General features: G+C 48.1%; 1 protein-coding gene across 1 annotated transcript in view; it reads right to left on the bottom strand.

The window, feature by feature from the left end:
* The window catches only part of LOC149326011 (uncharacterized), a 30,931-nt gene extending 30,305 nt beyond the window's left edge, over positions 1-626 (bottom strand). Inside the window, exon 1 of the mRNA XM_089562331.1 lies at positions 40-626. Coding sequence (XP_089418457.1) covers positions 40-103 — 64 coding nt within the window. The 5' untranslated portion in view covers positions 104-626. The remainder of the gene's footprint in view (positions 1-39) is intronic.
* Between the last annotated feature and the right edge of the window lie 23,500 nt (positions 627-24,126).

Below are 24,126 nucleotides of genomic sequence, written 5' to 3'. Positions count from 1 at the left end.
GACATGGAGCAAACGGTCATGCACGCAGGCTGCACTCACTCTGTGCCCGGACCGCAGCGGCCACCAGAAGACAGGTGGAGAGCAGAAGACAGACCCGTCCCATGTCCCGACCAGGACTGATGGGGTGGCATAGGGGACGCTTGTCTCGTCTTTCCCCTTCAGTCGAAAGGCAGCCGCGCCTTAATTACAGCGCTACCAATCACGCCTTTGTAAAGGGCGAGGCAGGCGGCCGATCAGAAAACACAAAACAGTCGCAGCGCACTTCCCGAGGGACCCAGGAACAGAACAGGGTGGAGTTCTTGGACGTGACCGATCCCTGTGGCCGCGTTGTGTCACACTGGCCGCGAGCTCAGCAGGGAAGCGCCAGCCTTCCTGGCCAATCGCGGGGATCGCTGCTGCTTGACGTCACGCAGGCGAGCGCGAAGGCAGCTCATGCAGTGCCTACTCTGGACGTCGGGAGCCTCACCCAGCAGCGATGCAAGAACGCGCAAAAGGAAAGTGCAGTGTGACCCTTTGTAACGCAATGGCTGCTGCCCTCACAATAGGATATCGACGCGTTTCGCAATTACATGACAGGAGCCTGTCTTTCCCCAGAGCACGTCCTGGAGTAACGTGTAGTTTACGCAGCTCCGGTCGTCCGCACTGTACGCGGCGGATCAATACCGCCCGGCGGAGATTCCAAACACGGGCCGTACGTGGCAACGGCACGCGCGGGCGCCGAGACCAGAATGAAACGCGGATGACAAAATGCACCTTCATTTCATCCTCTCACCCATGAAAGATGGAAGAAAGCGCATTGCTATAGCGTCAGTTTTTTTATGACGCATGTGCTGAACATGTATACTAGCATGGAGGAAAAAAAACTAAGAAGGGAGCGCGTCGCCAAGCGGCCAGCTTTTGCAAACCAAGTGCTCGTGAAGCCGGTCCCTCTCCCTTTTTTCGCTCTCCCAGTCAGTCGCATATGTTTTGGTGTTGGTGTGCTTTAGTGCGCGCGTCTGCCCGGCCCATGGCGCGGGCGTCTACATCAAGGCGGTTGATCTACAATCAGTTTGCCGCGCTAGTGTGCGCATGTGCGTGCTCTGCGGGGCTAGATGTCATCGCACGCTATTACGTGGCGTGATCACGGTGGAATCGACTTTCTCCTTTTCACTATAGTTTCACTTATAGTGACTAGGCTTCAAGGCTGTTGCTGGACGCTCCCTCCTTAGTTTTTTTTTCCTCCATGCATACTAGAACACTGCAGGAAGTGTCTGCTGCGACAAGGTCGAAACAACGCAAGCGTTTTTCCACGGAAAGGGAACCTGCCACACGCGTGGCACCAGCGAGGTAGGAGTCAAGATCACTGCTGCCACGCACGGAAGTGCGTCATTACCACGTGACAACAAAATATAAACAAAATTGCATAAAATGAATATAAACTTCTACAATATTCAGTTACAGCTCAAGTACTTGCCTACAATAGTACAACTGTCAGCTTTCTTGTTTTTCTATTTAGCTGAAATGTTTTTGAAGCGCATGAGTTGAGGCATTGAGGTGGTTGAGGCGAGGCGGCCATGTCGGCCATGTCTTGAGGCGGACTTCTCACAGCAGTACAAAATGAATTTCGTCCAGACCGTCGGTTCGAAGGCAGTTCGCCCATACGGAGATACTCTGTGCCGAGCAAGCGAACGACAACGTACCCTATTCCTGGCCAAGGCTTTTACCCATGTTTTTACCTCCCTGTCAAACCTGGGGCTTCCGGAGCTTCTGCTGGCCAACATTCTACGTCTCTGTGAGGAAAACACGGTCGTCGTGCACTTCGGGTCCTCGATCGGCCCCATCGCAGCGAAGAAAGGTCTGCGCCAAGGGTGCCTGTCATCGCCACTCGTATATTCTATATGGCGAGCATCGAGCGAGAGCTGCTTAGGTCTTGGTTCCCGCCTCAGCTGGCATGGGTGACAACCGCTGACTGCCGGGTAAAGCCTTTGCGGACGATCTAGTACTGCCTGTGGAATACCCCCCAAGGATTTGCAATTTCTGCTAAACAACTGCCAGAATGTGGTTACTCGTCTGAACCCGCGGCTCAGTTCCAAGAAGACTATGGTTGTCTGTTTGGCTGTAAGCAACACGGCGGATTAAGAATTAATCTTGGAAAATAAGACCTTCGCCCAGAGCTCAGAGTTCTTATGTCTGGGGCTGGATCTAGATGTGCGCTGAAAATCCGTTACGTCTTTCACAAGGCTACCGACAGACTGCCCTGCAGGTTCAGTCTATCTTGCGTCGCCGATGACCCTAATCACCTGTTCTGTCTTTCTACGTCCTCATCCTTGTGGTGCCTCGTTAACATGGAACCGTGCCACCTCGCCCAGTTCTCCACCATTTTGCAACTGTAAGGAGTAATCGCTACGTGATGGTTGGCGACCGGTGGCAGCTTGCGCATGTGCCTATGTTGACGCTTTCGAATGCTGTACTGTGCCTGTCCCTGGACACGAGAATGACTCGAGAGACAACAGCGCGAGTTTGGTCGAAGAACTTCGCTTGCCTGTCATGGCCGGGTAGCGAACGAGGTGGTGCAGGGAGATCTAGGTCGGCCGCGCTTTGAGGCTCGAGAAACGTTGAGTATGCTAGCCTACAAGGGTCGTCTCCAGTGCATGCCTCGACCTCGTTGGGCGTGCCAAGTGACCATGTGCCTATACCACCTCCAAAAAAAGTAGAGCTCCCTTTGGGAGTGGCTTGATGGCAACTCTCAGCCAAAACACACACACACACACACAGCTTTTCACTGTCGGAAAACTGCGCGTGGTAATGCAATAAAACAATTAAGGTTAATACAGCAATTTCAGCTGCCCCTTCAGGCTGTGCACAGATGGCACAGTAACGAGCTCATTATGTGATCCATCAAAGTTGTCAGGTACATATATGCCAGTGCGCTGCCTTCCTGTACCTAGCTAAATTTTATAGTTCTGCAACTTTCAATGGGAAGGAGATTTGTGCAACGTTTGATTTGTAAAAGTGCTGATGAGTAAGTGTTCCTAAAAAGACAATGGAAAGACCTAGAAAAAGGAACATGCGAGTTCTTGATGTCATAAGACAGCTATTAAAAACACACTTCAAACATTCTTCAAGCTATATTAGCCACATGACAAACGTGGAGGACTTGAAAAAAGTATTGTAATACCTTATCTGAGAGTATTATATATCAGTTTTTATATTCTTTGCTTTCATGGATACTAGAGCCAAGGATTTCACATCAAAGAGCAACCACGGAATCTTCTGTAATGTGATGCAAACATACCATAATATACTATTGTATAAGAGAATATGCGAGGATATTTGATTCATTTCACATATTCTATTGGTTTAGAGCTGCAGTTTTATCATATTCTTCAAGCATGTACCACCAGCCCGTATTTGGCCTCTTCTGTAATATAGCCTTATTCGTGACTAAAAAAACAGAGAATGTTAAAAAATTTTGTCATGCATTCAAACAGGAACTCTTCTAGTATTTGTGATGGAATCAATAACAGGTAAACTGGCCAGTAGTTATCAGTGCATTTTTTGCCTTCCCTTTAATAGTGGCCTATACTAAAGCTTTTCATATCATAGTACAGCATTTTCCTGAAACCGATCAATCAAAAAGACAATGCTGGCAACAACACGATGATACCATGGTAACAGTGAAGTGGGCTTATTTCACCTGAAAGTGTGGCCAGATCCCGCTTTGAGAGCCTCAGAAGATATGTTAAAGCGGGTAAAGGTTTTTTTTTAGTGCGCAAGTGGTGCCTTGTGAAGTTACTGCCATTCCTCTTGCAAGCCTCAGACACTGATTGAAATTATCAGCTTTTTATGCAGGATCATGCAAGGCGAGACCTTATCTCTTCCGTGAAGGGGAGTAATCTGTGACACCTTCTCAGTTTTTTTTTTTCAATTAATAATAACAGTGACAATAATGATACTGCATTATATGCATTAAAGCAACTCTATGTCTAAGAAAGGCTCCTAAAATGCTTCAGATGTAACTGCAGCACAAGCACCCACGTTCGCATGAAGACGACATGAAATAATCTTCTTGTGACAACATAAGAGGACCTCTTTTAGCCTTCCTGTTCCTGACAAACCTCTCACCGCCCCCGAACTTCGTATTCTTCAGTGCATCGTTTTTAAGATACACCTCTCAACCCTGGCCATTTTTTCATCTACCGTCTCAGAGCCTCCCCTGCATGCCCCATTTGCTGCGATCCCTATGCTAACCTGGACGTTCCCTCTTTTCCTGCCCCGTTGCCTTTCAATTGCAGCATTACCCACCATAGCCTCGGACAAGCTGATATGGACCAGTTGGCTTTGGTGACCCTGGCACACAACATCCATGGCGCTTCATGTTGCATCATAATAAACCTGTTTCTCTCTCACACACACACACACAGGCGCGCACGGCTGCTGCAGCATCCGTACGTGCGTGTATTCCTTACTTTGAATGGGGGGTGTTTGCACTGCAGTTATGTCTGAAGTGTCAAGCAAACTTGCCTGAAACCTCGTTTTCCTCTTAATATATTTTGTTTGCTAGTGATTATATTGGGGCGCCTGTATATCCTTTGGCTTGGTAGGTACCATATATCAAACTTTCTTCCCTTTGTATAAATTAAATGGATGATCTCTTGCTCCGTCTTACATCTTTAAATAATCCTCCTCATTCGCCTACTAATTTTCTACCGTAAATAGGAGAGTTGATCGCTTGCTTTTGTTCTGCTGTTCAATGTGCAGTAATGAGTATCTGTGTGCAGTTTATGACCAAGTTGAATGAGCCCAGGCTTGTCTGTGGTTTGGTTTTATCGGGTCTATCGTCCCAAAGCAACTCAGGCTACGAGGGACGCCGTAGTGGTGGGCTGTGGATAATTTCGACCACCTGGGGTTGTTTAACGTGAACTGACATCGAAGAGTACAAAGGGCGTCTAGCATTTCACCTTCATTGAAATGAGGCCAACAGGGGCGGGATCAGACCGGCGTCTTTTGGATCAGCAGCTGAGTACCACAACCACTAAGTCACAACGGCTGCTTACCCATGCTTTTCATTCAGTGTTTCGGCATATATACACTGCATTCATCATCACCTGTTGGATCACCTTGTCAAGCCCTCTCACAAAGTAGCTTTTTGTGGCTTCTCCCTCTTTGCATGAAAAGAAAATTCAATTCAAGTTTGAAGAAATTATGCATCAAATATTTCGTTTCATCACCTTACTTAATTACTCTCAATGCTCAAGGGTATTATTTAGAGAAATTGGTCAACAGAACAAATTATGAACAGAACAAATCAGTTGCAGATTTCTTGAAGGCGATGTTATTGCCGATCATAGTGACAAAGGCAAAAAGGTGTTTCCAATTGTTACTGGTGTGTGGAAAAATGAATGTATGGCATGCGAGAACACAGACTTTGAACAGGTGGTCATCACGTGATGAAATGTACGGCTCATTGTAATGCTCATGTAAAGCTAGACATCAGTACACCAGTAGAAAGAAATAAAAGTTCTAAACAGAAAACAGACTGTCTGTAGAGTTGAAATGAATGGTAAAAGATACAAAACTATAGTAAAGCAAGAGAATTGTCAGTATTGAGTCATGACAAATTCGGTATCAAAGAAGGGGCATTTGAAATGTTAAAGACATCTTGTCATCCTAATATCACTCCCAAATTTTAACAAGAATTGTGTTCTGGACAATTTTAAAATCTGTGGCAAAATAATTATTTTGATTCAAATTTAATACTCACCTTTGCTGTTCTGCCAATGCCAAGACCTGCAAATTTTTTCTTAGAACTTGTAATAATACCTAGAAGCACAGTTTGATACACTTTTTGTATAACGTGTACATACCTCTGGATTGTAAAGCTGAGGTTTCGGGGCATGGTCAAAGGTGTCTACCACTCATATTAATAATGTAGCAAGAGCTGCATTACAACTACCAGACATTAAAATGATCATTAAAACGCAAAATCAAATGGCCCTAGTTGAAGGAATCATTGTGCTTCTGCAAGTTCCAGTGCTTCTCGTTAAGCTGGTCCCAACAAGACGCGATCCCAATTCTTCGAACAGCACTTCAACAAACCTTGTTAACAGAAGCACAAAGTTGGCAGCGTACAAAGTGCCATGAAACAGCGGCCAACCAAGCTCACTTCGAGGACCTCATTCCAACAGCAAGTAACATACAAAAATGTCGGCACAGTAACAAGATTTATTACAACGAACAAAAGGTTTTCCTTGTTGCTAGCCAATACGAACTTGCAGATTTTGGTGGCACTGCTCTGTATGTGTGATGGTTGTTTGACGATGTAAGCAGGTAGCCCCTTGGCAGGCAGGCCTTTTGAATTTTTTTCATCAGCCATTGCAGTTTGCACAGTTGGTGTTGTCGATGAATTCACCCTTTACATTTCTTTTTAGACGGATGCTGTTGAACAGTGATTTTCAGAAAACCTCCTGGCCTCAACTTCTAAAGTTTTGACAAGCACTCTTCACAGCTGACACTGTTTTCCCCCTTCACTTCATGCTTTCTTGTATAGGTGCAGACTGTTAGCAAAAATTTATTTCATGAATTCTCTTGTTTACTTTGTGGGATCGTCATCACCCGGCTTGACGGTGTGCTAATTAAGAAGCACTTCGCCCACATATCGCGGGTTCGGGCCGGAGCAAGCTCAGGGCACTGCCAGTGTTTGGTGCGCGCCTGCGCTCTCGCTCCGAAGGAAGGAAGGCGCAGTTATTTGAGAGCACAAGTGTTTATTACACAGAAAGCTGCATTACATAACACTGCACTAATCCCCAGACCTCGGTGAAACCCATAGCCTCGCCGCAGCACCTGAAAGCGCGCCCGCGGAGCCGCGCGCGCAAAGCAGACTACATACGCGCGTGACAGCACAGCTAAGGGCGATCGCATGCCGCGCGGCCAACCAAAAGGGTTAAATCGCGCGCAGCGCAACACGAGGAAGGGTGGGGTATACGCGGAGCACATCTTGACGACGCAGGTCGCACATCGATGGCTCATCGCGCGTCGTCACCGGCAATTGCCGGCGATGACGGAGAACCAGCCAAATCAGGCCCTCCCGAATCCGGAGCGCGTCGGCGCCGCACAGGCGGGCTACACGACTCCGGAGGTTCGGGCCTGGACTCGAGCATACCTACTAGATGCGCACGTTAAAGCACCCGCGCTCTTGGGCCCCCGGCAAAGGCCGGGGCACCCGGGAGCCAAACTCTACGCACCTTTCTGCTGCCCGAGTCGGTGGCGATCTCCCCGCTCATTTCCCGCTCGGGACCTCTCGCCGAAACAACGCCCCCAACTGTCACTCGGGGTGACCCAATGGGGACGCGAGGTGGAAGCGGGAAGAACGGAAGGGAGGGTGATTTACTGCGGTTCTCGGAAGAGCTTCCCTTGCAAGGGAGGACAAGCAGCGCGGCTGCCCCCATTCCGCTCGCGGACACCCCACGGGGGGTCCCTCTAACGAACGAAACGGCGGAAGCGGGCGCACACTCGGGTAGCCCAAGAAGCTCAATCCCCACATCCCCCTCTTCTTAAATTCCCCCGTCCCTCTGAAAACAGAGTGACGATCATTACACAAAGCGCAAAACTGTCTGCACTAGCATTAATGAGCTACCAGCCTTTCTTCATACCTCCAGCCCTTAAACACACCCACACAACAAGATTACTGAGAATTCTAACTACAAAACATCACACATGCCGCACTACGCAATAAGTGCACACAAGTATTCGCGCCATAGAAAATTACAAATGCGGTCACTCGAACATCACATAATCAATGCACTCTGTATACATCGTTACATAAGTTAAAATCTGGAATATATATACATGCGTCCATGCTGCCACAATGAATCAGAGCGCGCACGACGAGGCGCCGGAAAACGTTCGACACAATTAGCCGCCGGAGCCGATATCTCCGACGGAATCGGTCGGTCCTGATGAACAGCAACCGATATGCACCGGAAGCAGCTCACCCCGACGTCGTCGCGTCGCGATGGCGGTGCTCTCCAGGCACCCGATGCTCTGAAGATGGTGTCTCAGCAGTGCTACGGTGCGGACAGCCCCGCACAGGTTGCCTCTGAAGTTCCGCTGATTCGGCTTTGGCACCTACCGCCGAGCCTGGGACTCGCGCACACGCACTCAAGGAACCAGGAAGCGGCGACAGGCGTCCCAAAACTAAAGCATAAACATGGCAACTCCATGGCCCTTGTCCACAGCAAGGCTCCTGACGGGCAATAATACCACTCAACAAGAAAAAGTACTTATAAACAAACACAATTTCCCCCACCCCCGCGGGCGAACGCCCGACGACGCTACAATGGTCCGGGGTAAGGAGGATTGCGAGCAACTTAGACACTGACTGCGAGCACACACACATTCCGAAACGTCGCTAACAAGCATGCCCCTCAGCGGTTTCTCGGCATCCTCTTTTTTTTTTACCTTCTCTTGCAACATCTGGGCCCCGTTCGACCGTTTCGTGCCCGCGCGCACAGCCTCTCCGACATCTCTGAAACATTTGGCGAGCGAGAGGCGCAAACGGCAGCACCTATGCGGCGACCAGGCACAGTGGAAAGGAGGAGGGCGCCGGCCCACGCACACGCACAGAGGAAAAGAAAGCTTTTTACCCCCACAGCAACAGGCCCTCCCGGCTCTTCCGGGAAAAAAGGAACCCCGCACACGACCCTTCGCGCCACAATGAGACAAAGAAGGCGCTCTTCCGAAGTGACCGGAAACGCGGTTGCTTATCTACAATACCACACTGTACATATGCGAGAAAACAAAGCACTTCAAAACACATATCATACAGGCGGGAAATATTTAGCACGAAAATACACTTTGAAACATTCACGGCACTGTACAGAAACGAAACATGCATTCTTCCACTCACATATCGGGCTGAAGGCTCAGCGAAGTAGCTCGCTCCGGGAACGCCGCGGAACGGCCTCGCCACGGCGAAGGCTGGTAAAGTCCGAGCTCAGCTCTCAACGGAAGATGTCCGATATCAAGCACGGGACAAAACACAAAAGTGAATGTCGTCTGAGGAGGCACCGAAGAGACAACCGAAAGCGATCGTATGCTTCGGTCGTGCCCGCTTGCCAAAACGTGAAATCAATGGACCTCAGCATCACCTATATCGCTCACAACAGTGAGCGATCAAGTCGGCAGCGTAACCCGACTTCTTCGTGCGCTACAGAGGACACGAACAAGACGAGAGAAAAACTGCGCGTAGAAAGGAAAGATCCTTTCGCGCCATCTCGACCCTGTCTCTCGCCGCGGAACAAAGGTTCGCGGGTATCGCTAGGGGAGGAATCTGCGGATCGGCTCTCGACACCTCGAAAGCGAGGGCGAGTGCCTTCTCGCGGTCAGTCCGCTTTACAGACCGTCAAAAGCCGTGGGTCGTGAAGGAACTTTGTTAATTTAGAAAGAGATACCGCGATGCTGTTGGGCGGACTCGATATTCCAGCACGAGCCGTCGTGACCCATCAAGGCAAGCCCCGGGGACGCCAGTTCCGTCTGGCTTCGGCCCCTCGGCGCGCGCTGCAATACAAGCTAGCGTTCCGGCGCCAGGTCTCTCTCAAGAGACAGAATTCCACGGCCTCATGCGCGCGACGCAATACCAGCGACTTTCCGACGCATTGTCTCCCTGAGACTACCGTGAATTCTAAACGCGAAAGGGGTCACCACGCTGGGCCCTGAAAAGCTCTTTGGGCTGGAGATAATCCCAGCTGCTCCCAAGGAGTCCGGCCAGTTTTGCCGCCCTTACACAGCGTCCTACGAAGCCAGGCCTCTGCTGTGCCACTCCTCGGCGCGGCGCGGGGAAGCTCGTACGCGCAGTCCCCTTCGGCGCCAGCGCGATAGCATCCACGCAAAAGGCGGCTGACTGAATTACTTTAGTTCCGAATATAGGTTCCTTTCTCACGCATCCATCGACCCGAAATAACGAATTCACAAGTTTGCTAACAGATCCTAACTACCCGCAACGGAGGATAGAAAGGCGTCTCATGCGCGTTACCACCTGGCTTAACTAGCCCTGAAGCTTGCAACAGAATGCAGTAACTACAAAGGTAGAAACTGCCCCACGTTGGTGCGCCAATTATGTGGGATCGTCATCACCCGGCTTGACGGTGTGCTAATTAAGAAGCACTTCACCCACATATCGCGGGTTCGGGCCGGAGCAAGCTCAGGGCACTGCCAGTGTTTGGTGCGCGCCTGCGCTCTCACTCCGAAGGAAGGAAGGCGCAGTTATTTGAGGGCACAAGTGTTTATTACACAGAAAGCTGCATTACATAACACTGCACTAATCCCCAGACCTCGGTGAAACCCATAGCCTCGCCGCAGCACCTGAAAGCGCGCCCGCGGAGCCGCGCGCGCAAAGCAGACTACATACGCGCGTGACAGCACAGCTAAGGGCGATCGCATGCCGCGCGGCCAACCAAAAGGGTTAAATCGCGCGCAGCGCAACACGAGGAAGGGTGGGGTATACGCGGAGCACATCTTGACGACGCAGGTCGCACATCGATGGCTCATCGCGCGTCGTCACCGGCAATTGCTGGCGATGACGGAGAACCAGCCAAATCAGGCCCTCCCGAATCCGGAGCGCGTCGGCGCCGCACAGGCGGGCTACACGACTCCGGAGGTTCGGGCCTGGACTCGAGCATACCTACTAGATGCGTACGTTAAAGCACCCGCGCTCTTGGGCCCCCGGCAAAGGCCGGGGCACCCGGGAGCCAAACTCTAAGCACCTTTCTGCTGCCCGAGTCGGTGGCGATCTCCCCGCTCATTTCCCGCTCGGGACCTCTCGCCGAAACAACGCCCCCAACTGTCACTCGGGGTGACCCAATGGGGACGCGAGGTGGAAGCGGGAAGAACGGAAGGGAGGGTGATTTACTGCGGTTCTCGGAAGAGCTTCCCTTGCAAGGGAGGACAAGCAGCGCGGCTGCCCCCATTCCGCTCGCGGACACCCCACGGGGGGTCCCTCTAACGAACGAAACGGCGGAAGCGGGCGCACACTCGGGTAGCCAAAGAAGCTCAATCCCCACAACTTGACCTGACCTTTTGGTTCTGTTAGACCTGCTACAGTTTGCCAATAGAGCAAGGGCTTTGGTTAATTTCAAGAAAGGAATGAAAAAGAGACAAGGCGGTAATTGCCCTTGACGAGATCCACTTTTTTCATATCCGTTTTAAATTCCTAGACAACCACGTGTGTTGGAGCTATTCAATTCGCGCTAATAAACCTCTACTCCCCTACAATTCTGCACATTCTAAACTCGTAAAACGAGGCATTATTAATTTATGTTTGAAAAATGCCTTAGAACAGTCATGCCCTCACCTCATCAGCCAGAGCTTTCACGAACAACTCGCAAGGTTCAGTGAAGCAGGCTACCCAGCTGATATCTGTGTTTCTGTCACTGAAGGCATACTGAAGAAGAAGCGCCAGGAAGATCAACTACCGTCTGTGCCTTCAGAAAGAAAGAAAGGCAGAATTGCCGTCATTCCCTACATTTATTGCCTGTCCCACAATCTCAAGAAAATTGGGACGAAAGCGAATAATAACACTGTGCAATAAGCTTGAAAAAATCCACAACAGAGCTGCAAGGTTCGTCCTACGTCGATACTCCAGAGGTGATAGCTGCACCGACATGAAAAACGAATTAGGGTGAGAAAGTCTTTCTTCTCGAAGAAGGAAATTGCACCTTAAACTGCTGTATCAAATATTTCATGACAAAACCGGCATTCAAAAGGAAAAATACTTACACAGGCCCCATTATGTCTCTTCTCGTATTGATCATTCCTTTAGGATTTTGGAATACCGTACCAGAACTAAGATGTGTGCAAATTCATTTTTTGTGCGTTCTATAAGTGAATGGAATCGCCTTTCAGGTTAACAAGTGTGCTGTGTGAATGAAGATGTGTTTTTTTCATCATTGTAACCCCCCCCCCCCCTGCTGTAGCGCCTTCGGGCTAAGCGGGATAAAAACTGAATAAAGAATAAATAAAAATGTTCGCGTGCTTTTTTCAGTCCCTGAAGAACTAAGTGCGCTATTCAAAAAAACTTTGCCCGTCAGTAAACATCCCCAAAAGCTGCAGTGCATCATTAATCAGAGGAAAAAATTCGTGAGATGTACTGAAGGCATTTTTTATGACATCCCACTCTCTTGTGGCAAGCGGTATGAATCTGGTTTTGCTCTGTAAGAAATAGGGTTGTGTGCCATTTTTGGTTAAGTTTTCGATCTGGGCAGACACCGGGATCAGTGAACACGTGAAGTTATTGAAGCAGCGCGTATCGCTGCTTTAGAAGATAAATGTGCCAGCAAGCCATCTATCTCCCTGTCCAAAAGAGAGCTGGCCTTCTTAAGCTATCACTGAGGTGTACGTGTCCGTAGTTCCTCGTTCACCTGATTTTCTTTATTTCTTCCGGGCGTGCCTGTTTGCCCTCACGGATCACGTTCGTCTTGGTCTTCTAGGTTTCTGTCAGTCGGAAGTTAGCGCCTGCGTTGTGTGCGTCTTTCTCTGTCCCTTGTCCCGTATTGCGCTTCCTCACACACCATGGATCACAGTTACCGACTCGCCCTAAGTTTCTACCCTTGTGAACGATATAGTTATTAGTTGCTGGCTGTCTTGTGTATTTTTTGTCTTTTGACATGCATGCAGTGAGACGGAAATATTGAGTGCTGAAAATTTACATTAATTTTTCAGTCCACCCAGTAACCATGGCCTTTTTTTGGACGCTGTGGATTGAGACTGCAAACATCTGTGTTGGAGTCATCTTGGGAGACGAGGGCCTGGTGCCTACCATGTATATGGCAGACGGCTGTCAACTGCTCTTACTTTCTGGCACTTTTTGTTCTCTTGAGGTATTTGTCATGTGTTTTGGTTCAACGTGTCACTTTTTTTTAATCCTAAGAAGCAGGTATGTATTACTGAGGCAATAAAATGTTTGATTGGGACGAAAGCGAATAATAACACTGTGCAATAAGCTTGAAAAAATCCACAACAGAGCTGCAAGGTTCGTCCTACGTCGATACTCCAGAGGTGATAGCTGCACCGACATGAAAAACGAATTAGGGTGAGAAAGTCTTTCTTCTCGAAGAAGGAAATTGCACCTTAAACTGCTGTATCAAATATTTCATGACAAAACCGGCATTCAAAAGGAAAAATACTTACACAGGCCCCATTATGTCTCTTCTCGTATTGATCATTCCTTTAGGATTTTGGAATACCGTACCAGAACTAAGACTTGGCAGCAGCGGCAGCAAGCCGTGAACACCATTTGAAAAACTGCTCTTTTGCAGTGCCGTCTACTTCGAGGCCCCACCGAACGTGCATTCGAAGCGCTGCGTCGACTTCTGGCTCTACATTTCACGGATCCGCCCCAGTGACGAGGGATTTCCTGGCAAGAAGTCATCTGCACATGCGCACCCAGCCAGCTCGACCCAACAAAAAGCGGAGCATCTTCGGCCGCCCGTCACTTGGCAGCAGCGGCAGCAAGCCGTGAACACCATTTGAAAAACTGCTCTTTTGCAGTGCCGTCTACTTCGAGGCCCCACCGAACGTGCATTCGAAGCGCTGCGTCGACTTCTGGCTCTACATTTCACGGATCCGCCCCAGTGACGAGGGATTTCCTGGCAAGAAGTCATCTGCACATGCGCACCCAGCCAGCTCGACCCAACAAAAAGCGGAGCATCTTCGGCCGCCCGTCACTTGGCAGCAGCGGCAGCAAGCCGTGAACACCATTTGAAAAACTGCTCTTTTGCAGGTTAGTAAGCGTATGTTTCCATAATATCTATTTTAATAGTATTTCTGCTGCTGCTGCTGCTGCTGCTGCCATTTGCTGCCATTTGTTGACATTTGCTATGCTTTTTGCATTACTGAGATTCCTTTTGCGAGTACTTCTGTACACTTCAAGCAATGTCTGATTCCTGTAGCACGTGTGATGTGATCATCTCTGAGGATGAGCCATTTGTGGAATGTTCCAAATGCGAGAGCAACTATCACTTTGGAAAATGTGCTGGTCTTACTGAAAAGACCTTCAAATCGAAGTATGAGGCCACAAAGAAAGCGTGGCAGTGCCTATCATGCAGAAGTGCAGGAAGTAGCAATACATGTAGTAAAGAGAGTAGTGGCTCTGAAACAGATATCAAACTTGCGCTCTTCTCAATTAACCAAAAGTTAGAGCGGCTGATGCCCCTGGCAGAAAAAATTGAAAGCATGGAGGAGTCTCTTAGCTTCATATCTTCGAAGTTTGATGAATTTGAGCAAAAGGTCGGCCATCAAGAGGCTGATATCATGGACCTAAAGAAGAGGATATCGGAGCTTGAGAAAAAGGATGACTCAAATCAGGCAGCACAAGCTCAGTTTGAAAAGGAGATACACGATCTTGAATTCCGAAGCAGGCAGCTGAACTTGGAACTGCATGGCATACAAGAAGTGCAGGATGAGGATCTAACAGTCATATTGAATAACGTGGCTGATAAACTTCGAGTGCCTCGCTTGATGGAATCGGAGATAGCAACTGTTCATCGACTTCCCGCTAAACGTGATAAGACGCCAGGCATCATTGTGCGTTTTGCGAAGCAAGCTACAAGAGAAAACTGGTTGAAGAATAAGAAGAACTTAAAAGATAGCGACCCGCCCATTTTCATGCAAGAAAATTTAACACGCCGAAATAGAGAACTGCTTCAGGCAACTAAAGTCTGTGCCAAAGAAAAAGGCTATAAGTTCACTTGGTATGTCAATGGAAAGGTTTTCGTTAGGCGAAGTGAGGGAATGAGTGCCATTCATGTGAAGGAAAAGAGCGATTTGGATCGGCTATAGCACTCAGCATGGTATCTTTCGAGTTTCTTCTTGAAACATAATCGAAATGCAGCAGATGTATTATCTGCCGAGTGACTTGAACCGCACTGCTTCGTGTGTTGCGGTGACAACGCTTAACGCTATTCACCTGAACGCACGCTCTGTAAAAAACAAGATATTGTGTTTAGAGGAGTTCTTTGGCGAATTTTCATTTCCTTTTTCTTTGATCATGCTCAGTGAGACTTGGAGCACAGATGATTCCGACGTTTTCAGGATGACCAATTACAAAACTTATTACTTGAACCGCTCCGGCCTCCGGGGGGGTGGAGTGGCTTTACTGGTGTCAGATGACATTGAATGCGACAAGTTGGACTCGTACAGTCTTATTACTGAAGATTTTGAAGTGCTATCAGCCTGTACTGGCAGGTTCGTGTTTTCGGTTTGCTATCGTCCACCGAAGGGAAATATGGTTAGGTTTTTGGAATTTTACGACTGTTTTCTTTCATTTATAACAGATAACAAATACACTCTAATAGCTGGAGGTGATTTTAATATCGATATGTTGAAGGATAACTCCTCTACTAGAGACTTTAACGCAGTCTTGGCCTCGAACGGATTTATTAATCTTATTAACGACCCAACAAGGGTAACACAAGAAAGTGAGTCACTTCTTGATCTGCTGATTACGAACACTTCCCAACCGATAGTTGAGTCGGGCGTAATATCATGTGCGATCAGTGACCACCTTCCAGTGTTTGCATGCATAAATAAGACTAGACTGGTAAAGTACCGACAGGAGAAAGCGAAGTACCAAAGTATAACCAATGCTACCCTCAATTCATTTCACAGTTCACTAGAACAAGTTGAGTGGGATAGTATTGACGTTACCAGTGACGCAAATGAGGCTTACGATGAGTTCCTCCGAGTATTTAAACAGCTCTACCATTCCTCTTTCCCGCTAAAAGTGCGTGCAATAAAGCGTAAAACTCGCAAACCTTGGATATCTTCTGAGTTGCGCCAAGAAATTAAAACGAAAGACAAACTGTACAAAATCTTTTTAAACACACGTTCAACAGATGACCTAAGCATTTTTAAGAAATACAGAAATAGATTAACAAAAAAGCTACGTCTCGCTCGTGCGGAATACTTCGCGACATTTCTTGAAATTAAAAATGGTCGCCACGATCTGTTGTGGTCAAGGTTGAATTTCTTACTGAGGCGTGAGCAACCACAGGCTGCCCCGCGGGCTTTAAAGCTTGATAACAAAGATGTATCCGGCAGAGAGTTGGCAGATGCCTTCAACAACTTTTTTACCACTCTTGCCCATAACACCCCGTCAAGTGATTTCAACACCTATTTTAGCTCTTACAATAGGGACACAATATTTCTGAACCCAGTTACGACAGAGGAGGTTATATCAGTCGTACAAAGCCTAAATAACAGCCATAGCTGTGACATTGACGGCATTCAAGTGAGGCCTGTCAAGCATGTTATAAGAGTTATTGCCCCTGTTCTTGCAGATATATTTAACTTATGCTTTACTACGGGCACATTTCCTAAAAAAATGCAAATAGCCAAAGTAACGGTTTTGTATAAGAAAGGAGACCGCAATGATTTAGGAAATTATAGACCAGTATCGATACTCCCAATATTCTCGAAAGCTTTTGAAAAAGTTCTCTATACACGGTTGTCTGATTTTATTGATAAACATGACCTTTTGTCACCTAATCAATTTGGGTTTTGTAAAAATAAATCTGCCGAGTTAGCACTACTCGAACAAAAGGAATATATACTAACACAGTTTGAAAATAAGGCCTTTGTTATTGGTGTCTTCGTGGACTTCTCGAAGGCATTCGATTTAGTAAACCACAGTGTACTCCTGAAAAACTTGGAGCGTTGTGGTATTCGTGGACTGGCTCAAATGATCCTGAAATCATATCTTTCGCATAGAAAACAGGCTGTAAGCATAGACAATGTGACATCTGAACTAAAACTTGTTACTTCTGGCGTTCCCCAGGGTAGTATATTGGGACCATTACTTTTTAATATGTACCTAAATGATATCTCCAACATTAACTCCGCCGCAAAATTTATTATCTACGCTGACGACACTAGCATCTTTTTTACTGGAAATGATCTTGATCTCCTTGTTCGGGAATGCAATGACACCTTGAGTGAATTACAAAAGTGGTCCGAATCCAGATACATGCGTATAAATGAGAAGAAAACAAAAGCTGTCATATTTCGTCCTAAAAACAAAGTACTTCCTTCCCCCATCGAGATTAAACTAAACTCGCGACGTATAGACATAGTTGAACAATTTAAATGCCTTGGAGTAGTTTTTTCTTCCAGCATGTCTTGGGAACACCACACGGACCATATTGTCACGAAACTGGCTCAAATAACCGGAGTCATAAGTCGGCTCAGATACGTCATTCCAAGAACAGTAAAGTTACTCCTCTACAATTCACTTTTCTACTCCTATTTAAACTACTGCCATCTAGTGTGGGGCACAGCTACGGTTAGCTGTCTTCAGCGTATCTACATTTTTCAGAAAAAGTTCCTTCGTCATGTTTACAATGTCCCCTGGGACTCGCCAAGCAAAGATCTCTTTCTACAAAGTGGTGTGCTAAAAATACACAACTTGTATAAATATCGCTTGAGTGTCCGGTTTAAACTCGAAACACGTAGAAACGTAAACCACATACGTAAACTAGCTGAACTGCATACCCGAGATGCAAGCTACACAACAAGGCATGCGGAGACGTGGATAGTCCCGACCCCACGGTTAAACTCGGGTAGAGAACGCCTGCAGTTCACTCTTCCGTCCCTGCTAAACGCGTATATATATAATAATTTTGACCTTTTCAGTTCGTCAAACAGGTCTTTGCGTGCTTTGTATGCTAGCATGTAGGATTTTTGTTTTGTGTTTTTTTTTTCTCTCCTTTGCTTTCATTACCTGTGTCTACCCAATGTGAATATTGTGTCAATATTGTATAATGTTCTTTCGTTTTCTCTTGTATTGTATACTTGTTATCACCTTCTGTATTAAAAGTCTTGCTGTCAAGCTGCTGCCAAGCGAAAGGGGGCTGCGGCTTAGTCAAGCTGTTTCTCAGCTTTTTCTGCGCCTCCGCTGTCTGTATGTTTACAAGGCAGAAATAAAGAATTTGAATTTGAAATTTGAAAATTCTGTGATTGAAGCCATTTCTTGCTCTTTTTTGCACTCAGAACAGAGCCTGCATTAAGAATCAACTACATTGGTTCTTTTTTTTCTTCAGTCTGAATTTTACTTGTAGCTCTACTATGAATGCGTTTAATTAGCACAATTTGCCTGCCCAAAGCTTTCATCTTGCAGTAAGCAATGCAAGACTATGCCAGATTTGCACAATTTACTTATATTTACGCAGCAGCCAAAGTTAAAGGTGTTTTACGAAGAGCTCATCTTGATGTCTCGAGAGCAATAAGAGCTCAGTTTAAGAGAACGTACAGTCGGGGACAAAATTCTCCGGACCACGTGTTCCTCAAACGAAGCTTATGGCTCTACTATCAGACAGCGGCTGGAGACCGCACTTGTGGGGATGAAAGAACAAAAATTAAACTTTTACCTCCACAAGTGTGGTCTCCAGCCGCCGACTAATAGCAGAGCATTCGGCTCCGTTAGAAGAACACGTGGTCCGGAGACTTTTGTCCCCGACTGTACAGATCGTTTGCACGCTTTGGAGAAAAAATGTGTGTATTGAGGGAGTGTGAGAAAACTTGTTGCTGTTCTTGCCTCTCATTTTGCCAGTTGTCTACAGATTAAAGGAGTGTTTGCACTTAGCAGAGGCCCAGGCAGTCAATACATGAAATTACGCTGCAGTTTCTTTTGCACCCTTGATACGCAAAGTTTTGTTGCAAAAGAAACTGCTGCATTATCTCATGAATTAACTACCTGGTACCTACCCAGCAAACCATATACAGACTTCTGCTGAAGCAAATATACTTTTAATCTGCAGACAACAAGCCAAATGTCAGACAAGAGGGCCAAGAGACAGCAAAGCAACCAGTTTTCTCACACACCCTCAATGCACACATTTTGTCTCCCAAGCATGGAGGACGTTTGTACTTTTGTTCAGTTCTTACTGCTTGTGAGACGTCAAGGATGGCTCTTCGTAGAGTGCCCTTCATTTAACAGCATTACATTACCCCTGATACAAAATCGCTAAAATACATCTATATACAGCAAGGTAAGACCTCTATTAGCCAACTACAAGCATCGGATACCACAGCTACAGAAGAGCTAAAACGCTTCTTTACAGCTAAACAAGGTATCAGCTTGAAGTCTACAAGATGTCAAGAAAAGCCTCTCGTAGCCGACAGATAGTGTTGCATTAGCCTAGGCTACAGGAGGTCTTCAAGACTTCGGACGGCTATATAAGATCTTGGCTATGCTTCTTTAAGACGTCAAAACGTCTTGGTGTAGATGACTTATAGATTTCTACAAGCACTTTGTGTTTCGTGGGTCGTGTAGTATAAAGTAGGGGAAGAATCTGTTGACCTGAAGCCTCCTCCAGGCCCTGCACTCCTTTGGAGTAAGTGACCTACCTGAAGTGAGAGTGTTCTCCCACCCAATCTAGGTGTTTCCGTTATTTCTTTATACGTTATGAGAGGGTCTTTATTCCCACTCAAGGGCACTTCCAGAGCAGCTCGGATGTAATAATTCTCGAGGGAGGCTGGGAGCAGCCTCATTACCCGGAATGCACTCATGAGCAGGAACCCATATGAGGGAGACCTCTCTGCTTGAGGGTTATCTTCTTAGTAATTTGGCAGCTTGACTGGAGACCATTTCCTTACAAAAGCTTTGAACAGCTGCCTTCCTGTCAGACAAGATGATCTTGGCTTTGGTACTGACGCACGCAAGGGCAATAGCAGCCTCCTCTGCCACTAACGCATTCCTAGTATTAATCGATCCTACAGTCACTTTCTCTCCATTCCCATCAACGACGGCAATGACGGAGGCGCCATCGGACCCACAGGCTGCGTCGCAGAAGGCTATGTTACCCGCCAGGTTCCGGGCAAGATTGTTCATTATTGTTCGAGCTCTATGTCTTCTCCTTTCTTTATCATGCTCCGGGTGCATGTTATTAGGTATACTGGCCATTTTGAGACGCTTCCGTATGTCGAAGGGGATTAGCTCTGCAGTATACGGGGGCTTCCTCTCGCTCTCCCCTAGGTTATTGAGGATCTGCCTGCCTGCTATTGAGGAGCTAAGCCTCCAAATTTGCGCTTCTCTTACTGCCCTGGTGATCTCCGCACAGGTATTGTGGACTCCCATGCTAAGCAGTTTCTCCGTTGAGGAGTTCGGTGGGATGTCGAGAGCTCTTTTGTTTGTATGCATTTCGTATTAACTTGTCTATTTTCTCCTCCTCTTGCTCACTAAGCTTCAGAAATGGAGTCGCGTATGCAATCCTACTCACTATGAATGCTTGTACTAATCTCAGGAGACAGAGCTCTCGCAGGCCTTTGTTTCTGAGGGAGATCCGCCTAAAGATACCTATGACCTGGGTGACATAGGTACTAAGCTTCTTGATAGTCGTTGTGTTACGCCCGTCTATAGGGTCAACCCTAGGTACTAACCTACCACCAACGACAATCTCTATCGAGCCGTATAGGTGAGGGAAGCGAGTCTCTTTCTTCATCTGGTCTTTGGTATTAAGCGAGAACAGACTCTTTGGGCCAGCTCCTTCGCTGGGTTTGAAACGCGCGCGCGGAGAAATGTTTGTAAATAAGAGCGCGCCTGGACAACATAGCGCCGAGCTCGTTTTCGGCCATGGAGGAAAAAAATTGGCAGTGGCTTAGCTCTGGTTAAGCCTGGACAGAGAAGCGAAAAGCTGCAGTTATGCTTTGTTTGACGTCATGGCTGTCGCAGTTCGCGCACAATGCACTGTAGGCAAGCGCGTTATATAGCCCTCCTTGCGCATGCAGTTACGTTTCGCCTTCGTCGCGAGGAAAAATGGGCGCGGTTGCAGCGGAATGCCGACGAGTCCCGAAAGGCACGCGGGGTCAGCGCCTGGATTAGCCACGGAAGCGGCGTCAGTAATCCACCCCGCAACGAGCCAGCGCAGCTCTGCAGTGCACCCTCTTCTACAGAACGAAGTTAGCTGCCAAGGCCGGCAGTACTTGACATTCCGAGAGTCCTGGGGGCCAGCTGAGTCCAGTCATCAAATTTGACAGCAGCGTCCGTCTTCCAGGAAGAAGTTAACAGCGAGCATTTTTCCTACACCGCGCGGACTTGCACGTGGCCTGGACCCTGCACGTGCGACCACATGAAAAGCGCGGGAACGCTGCTCGTGGACATTCCAGCGTCTGCGCGACGCAGATGGCATCCTTCTCTCTCTCCCAAAACGTGACCGGGGCGTGTTCCCTAATGAGAGAGTGTGTTATGGGTGCCTCAGTGAACTTTCAGGACACTCCTTCCTCGGCAGGCCCGGCCCCCATCTAGGGAGTACAGGGAAAGGAAACGCTATAAAACTCGGCGCCTTGTACGGCCGAGTAGCTCCTGACCATCGAGCTCATCGCCATGTAGCTTCTCGTCATCAAGCTCCTTGTTATCGAGACTCTCTTACTGAGACGTTCTCTCAGTTGCTGTTTGTCTATAATGTTTCTTCTTGTTTTTCCCGTGACCTCGGCTCCGACCTCCCTCATCCCCTCTCCAACTCGACCATGCTACCTGAGCCGGAACAAAGCGTAGTAACTGTGGTAAACACGCGGCTGCAAGTAGCGACATACGAGGAAGCCGAGCGCGCGCCGATGCACACTCGGTAAACGCGCAGAGCGCGCGAACGACGGCGAAGGTCGACCGGCGGAGCCGCGCTCGGCGGCGGCTCCGCCGACCACCTGCGCCTCTCCAGTGACGTCACGCGGCGAACTCGCGCATGCGCAGCTGCGGCTAAAATTTATCACGGCGCACGCCAGACCCGGTGTTGACTAGCCTAGTGAAGCTTTTCGCTTCAAAAAACTAAGGAGAGAGCGTGACGTCACGCGGCCAGCGTTCGCAAGCCGATCGAGTGTTTATGAAGCCGCTTTCTCCCTCAGTTTTTTGGTCTCCCAGTCAGTCCTTTATTTTTTTATTCTGGTATGTTTTAGTGCGCGCGTATCAGCGGCGTGTGGCCCAGAGCGTCTACAGTAAAGGGGTTGATCTACAGTCAGTCGGCCGCGCTAATCCGCGCATGCGCGCGCGCAGTGGGGCTAGATTTCACCGCACTTTATCACGTGGCGTGATAACTGGGGGGACACACTCTCTTTTTTTTACTATATCTTTACTTGTAAAGACTAGGCTTCAAGCTTGTCGCCGGACGCTATCTCCTTAGTTTTTTTTTTCCTCCATGTTTTCGGCCATCTCTACTAGGTGGCTGGATGCAACGTTATTAGACAGTTTCAGTTTCGCAGCTCCTCTGGGGAGGTGGCTAAAGTGGCGGTCACGGGAACTAGTGGCGCTGCTGTCGAGCTTTTCTACAACGTCTGCTCTCGCGGGAGTTTCGCTCGCTGCAGTTACGACAGGCTAGTCAGATTTTCAAGCTGGTTTTTCGTGTGATGGTGTTGTAAGTGTTGTGAAAACGTGTTTGTGGTGAAATATGTGCATTTGGTGACTTCAAGCGAGAGGTACACGTGCCATCCTGCTTTGCGCCCGGCTGCACAAGTGGCAACAGAAACGATGCCACCGATCATCATTTTTTTCAAACCACCTCGCGATGAAAGCGAATTGAAAAGGTGGGAGCAGATGTTGCATCGCAAGGATAGACGACTCTCTCACACGTCTAAGATATGTGAGCGTCATTTTGAGCCTGAAGATATTATCAAGGAGTACAAGTACGTTGTGAACAGGCAAGAGGTCCGAATTCCCCGCGGGAACTGGGCGCTAGTGCCCGGTGTCGGCCCTCGATTCTTTCCCAGCCTTCCAGATCGATTCTCAAAGCCGAAAATTGTGAAATGCAGGCGAAAGCCACCAAAAACGCGTGCTGTCATGCAGACTGACAATTAAGTGTGAAGATCCTTGAAGCCACAGTATACTGTACGTCTTCCTCAGGCGAGCCTTGCATAGAGGCAGTCAGCCCGGATGAGCTGATGCCTCTTTCCCGCTCGGCGGAAACCAATATCACGTCGACTGCACTGAATGCACTGAATGGCAACATGAATCTATACAGCACGAAATAACTGGGAAGGTGCGTGCAGTTTTCTACTGCAGAAAGCTAGCGGCATGCCGTCTAGTGATTCCCAGGGCTGTTATGTGGAAGAAGATGGTAGCTGCTTCGTGAACGGCTACAACAAGCTGCACAAGCAGCTGTTCAAAAATGTAGCTTCTCTCACTGACCTTGAAAACATTTTGCTGGAAACAGATGGCTCATAAATCTCTGCGTAAATACAAATAGTGATGAACAGCCGACGAAGTCGGAAGGTCACAAACACTGCTGTTTTTTTTTCGAAGCAGCTAATCTGCGCGAGTTGCTTGCTTTTGCGAAGACAGGCTCGAGCGAGGAAAAAAAACGGCAGCGCGCCTCGTGTAGTGCCTCGTTCAGATATCGTTCGCTCAAACCCTTGTACCCTTGCGCCCTCCAAGCAGAACAGCTTTCCGCCACTACCAGCAGCAGTTATGCCATATTCTTCTTTGCTCACGCCGGAAAAAAAATTATTTACACGCAAGTATGGGCGCGGCGCCGCCCCTCTTTACGTAGCGGACGACGCGCGAGATGTGTTGACGTTCACGATAGGCACGCGAAACTGAAACTGTCTAAGAACACAGTGAGCTGACGGGCTAGTTGGTCTAAGAACGTTGGCTGGATGCCGCATTCCCGCTTTCCGAGACGAGCGCGAGTGAAGCCACCGGAAGTTGGACCGCTTGTCCCGGAAGTCGGGTGTCTGCTGTGCATTTCAATGCAAAAAATCGCGTCCTTCGCCCTTTCGTTCTCAGTTTTTTGCGTTGTTCTCGTGGAAAGTCTGCTGTTATATGAAAGGAACAAGCAAGCTGAACGCGAGAAATGTGAGCATTGTGTGCAGAACCCTATAATTTCAGAGAAACAGAAGAAAACAGGCATGCAGGTCTCCCCCTGCTGTGGCAAAGGAGTACGTGCATTAAACACTATGTTCTTGTCTTCCGAGCATGACGATGAGGCTAGGTCACCATAAAACCGAATTTTCGTGCAGCAAAGAAAAGGCAGGGCGCGAGAGGAACGACTGACGAGAAAGACGAATGCTGCAGTGCGCGTGACAAGCGTTGTTAGAGGTCAACTGCACCAAGTACGACGAATTAAAGCCCATTCAGGCTTAACTTGCTAAAGTACGAAACAGTACATGACA

Source organism: Amblyomma mixtum, chromosome 10 (genome assembly GCF_055824585.1).
Source record: "Amblyomma mixtum isolate Tamu chromosome 10, ASM5582458v1, whole genome shotgun sequence".
Classification (NCBI taxonomy): domain Eukaryota; kingdom Metazoa; phylum Arthropoda; class Arachnida; order Ixodida; family Ixodidae; genus Amblyomma; species Amblyomma mixtum.
This window is presented reverse-complemented; position numbering and strand designations above follow the sequence as displayed.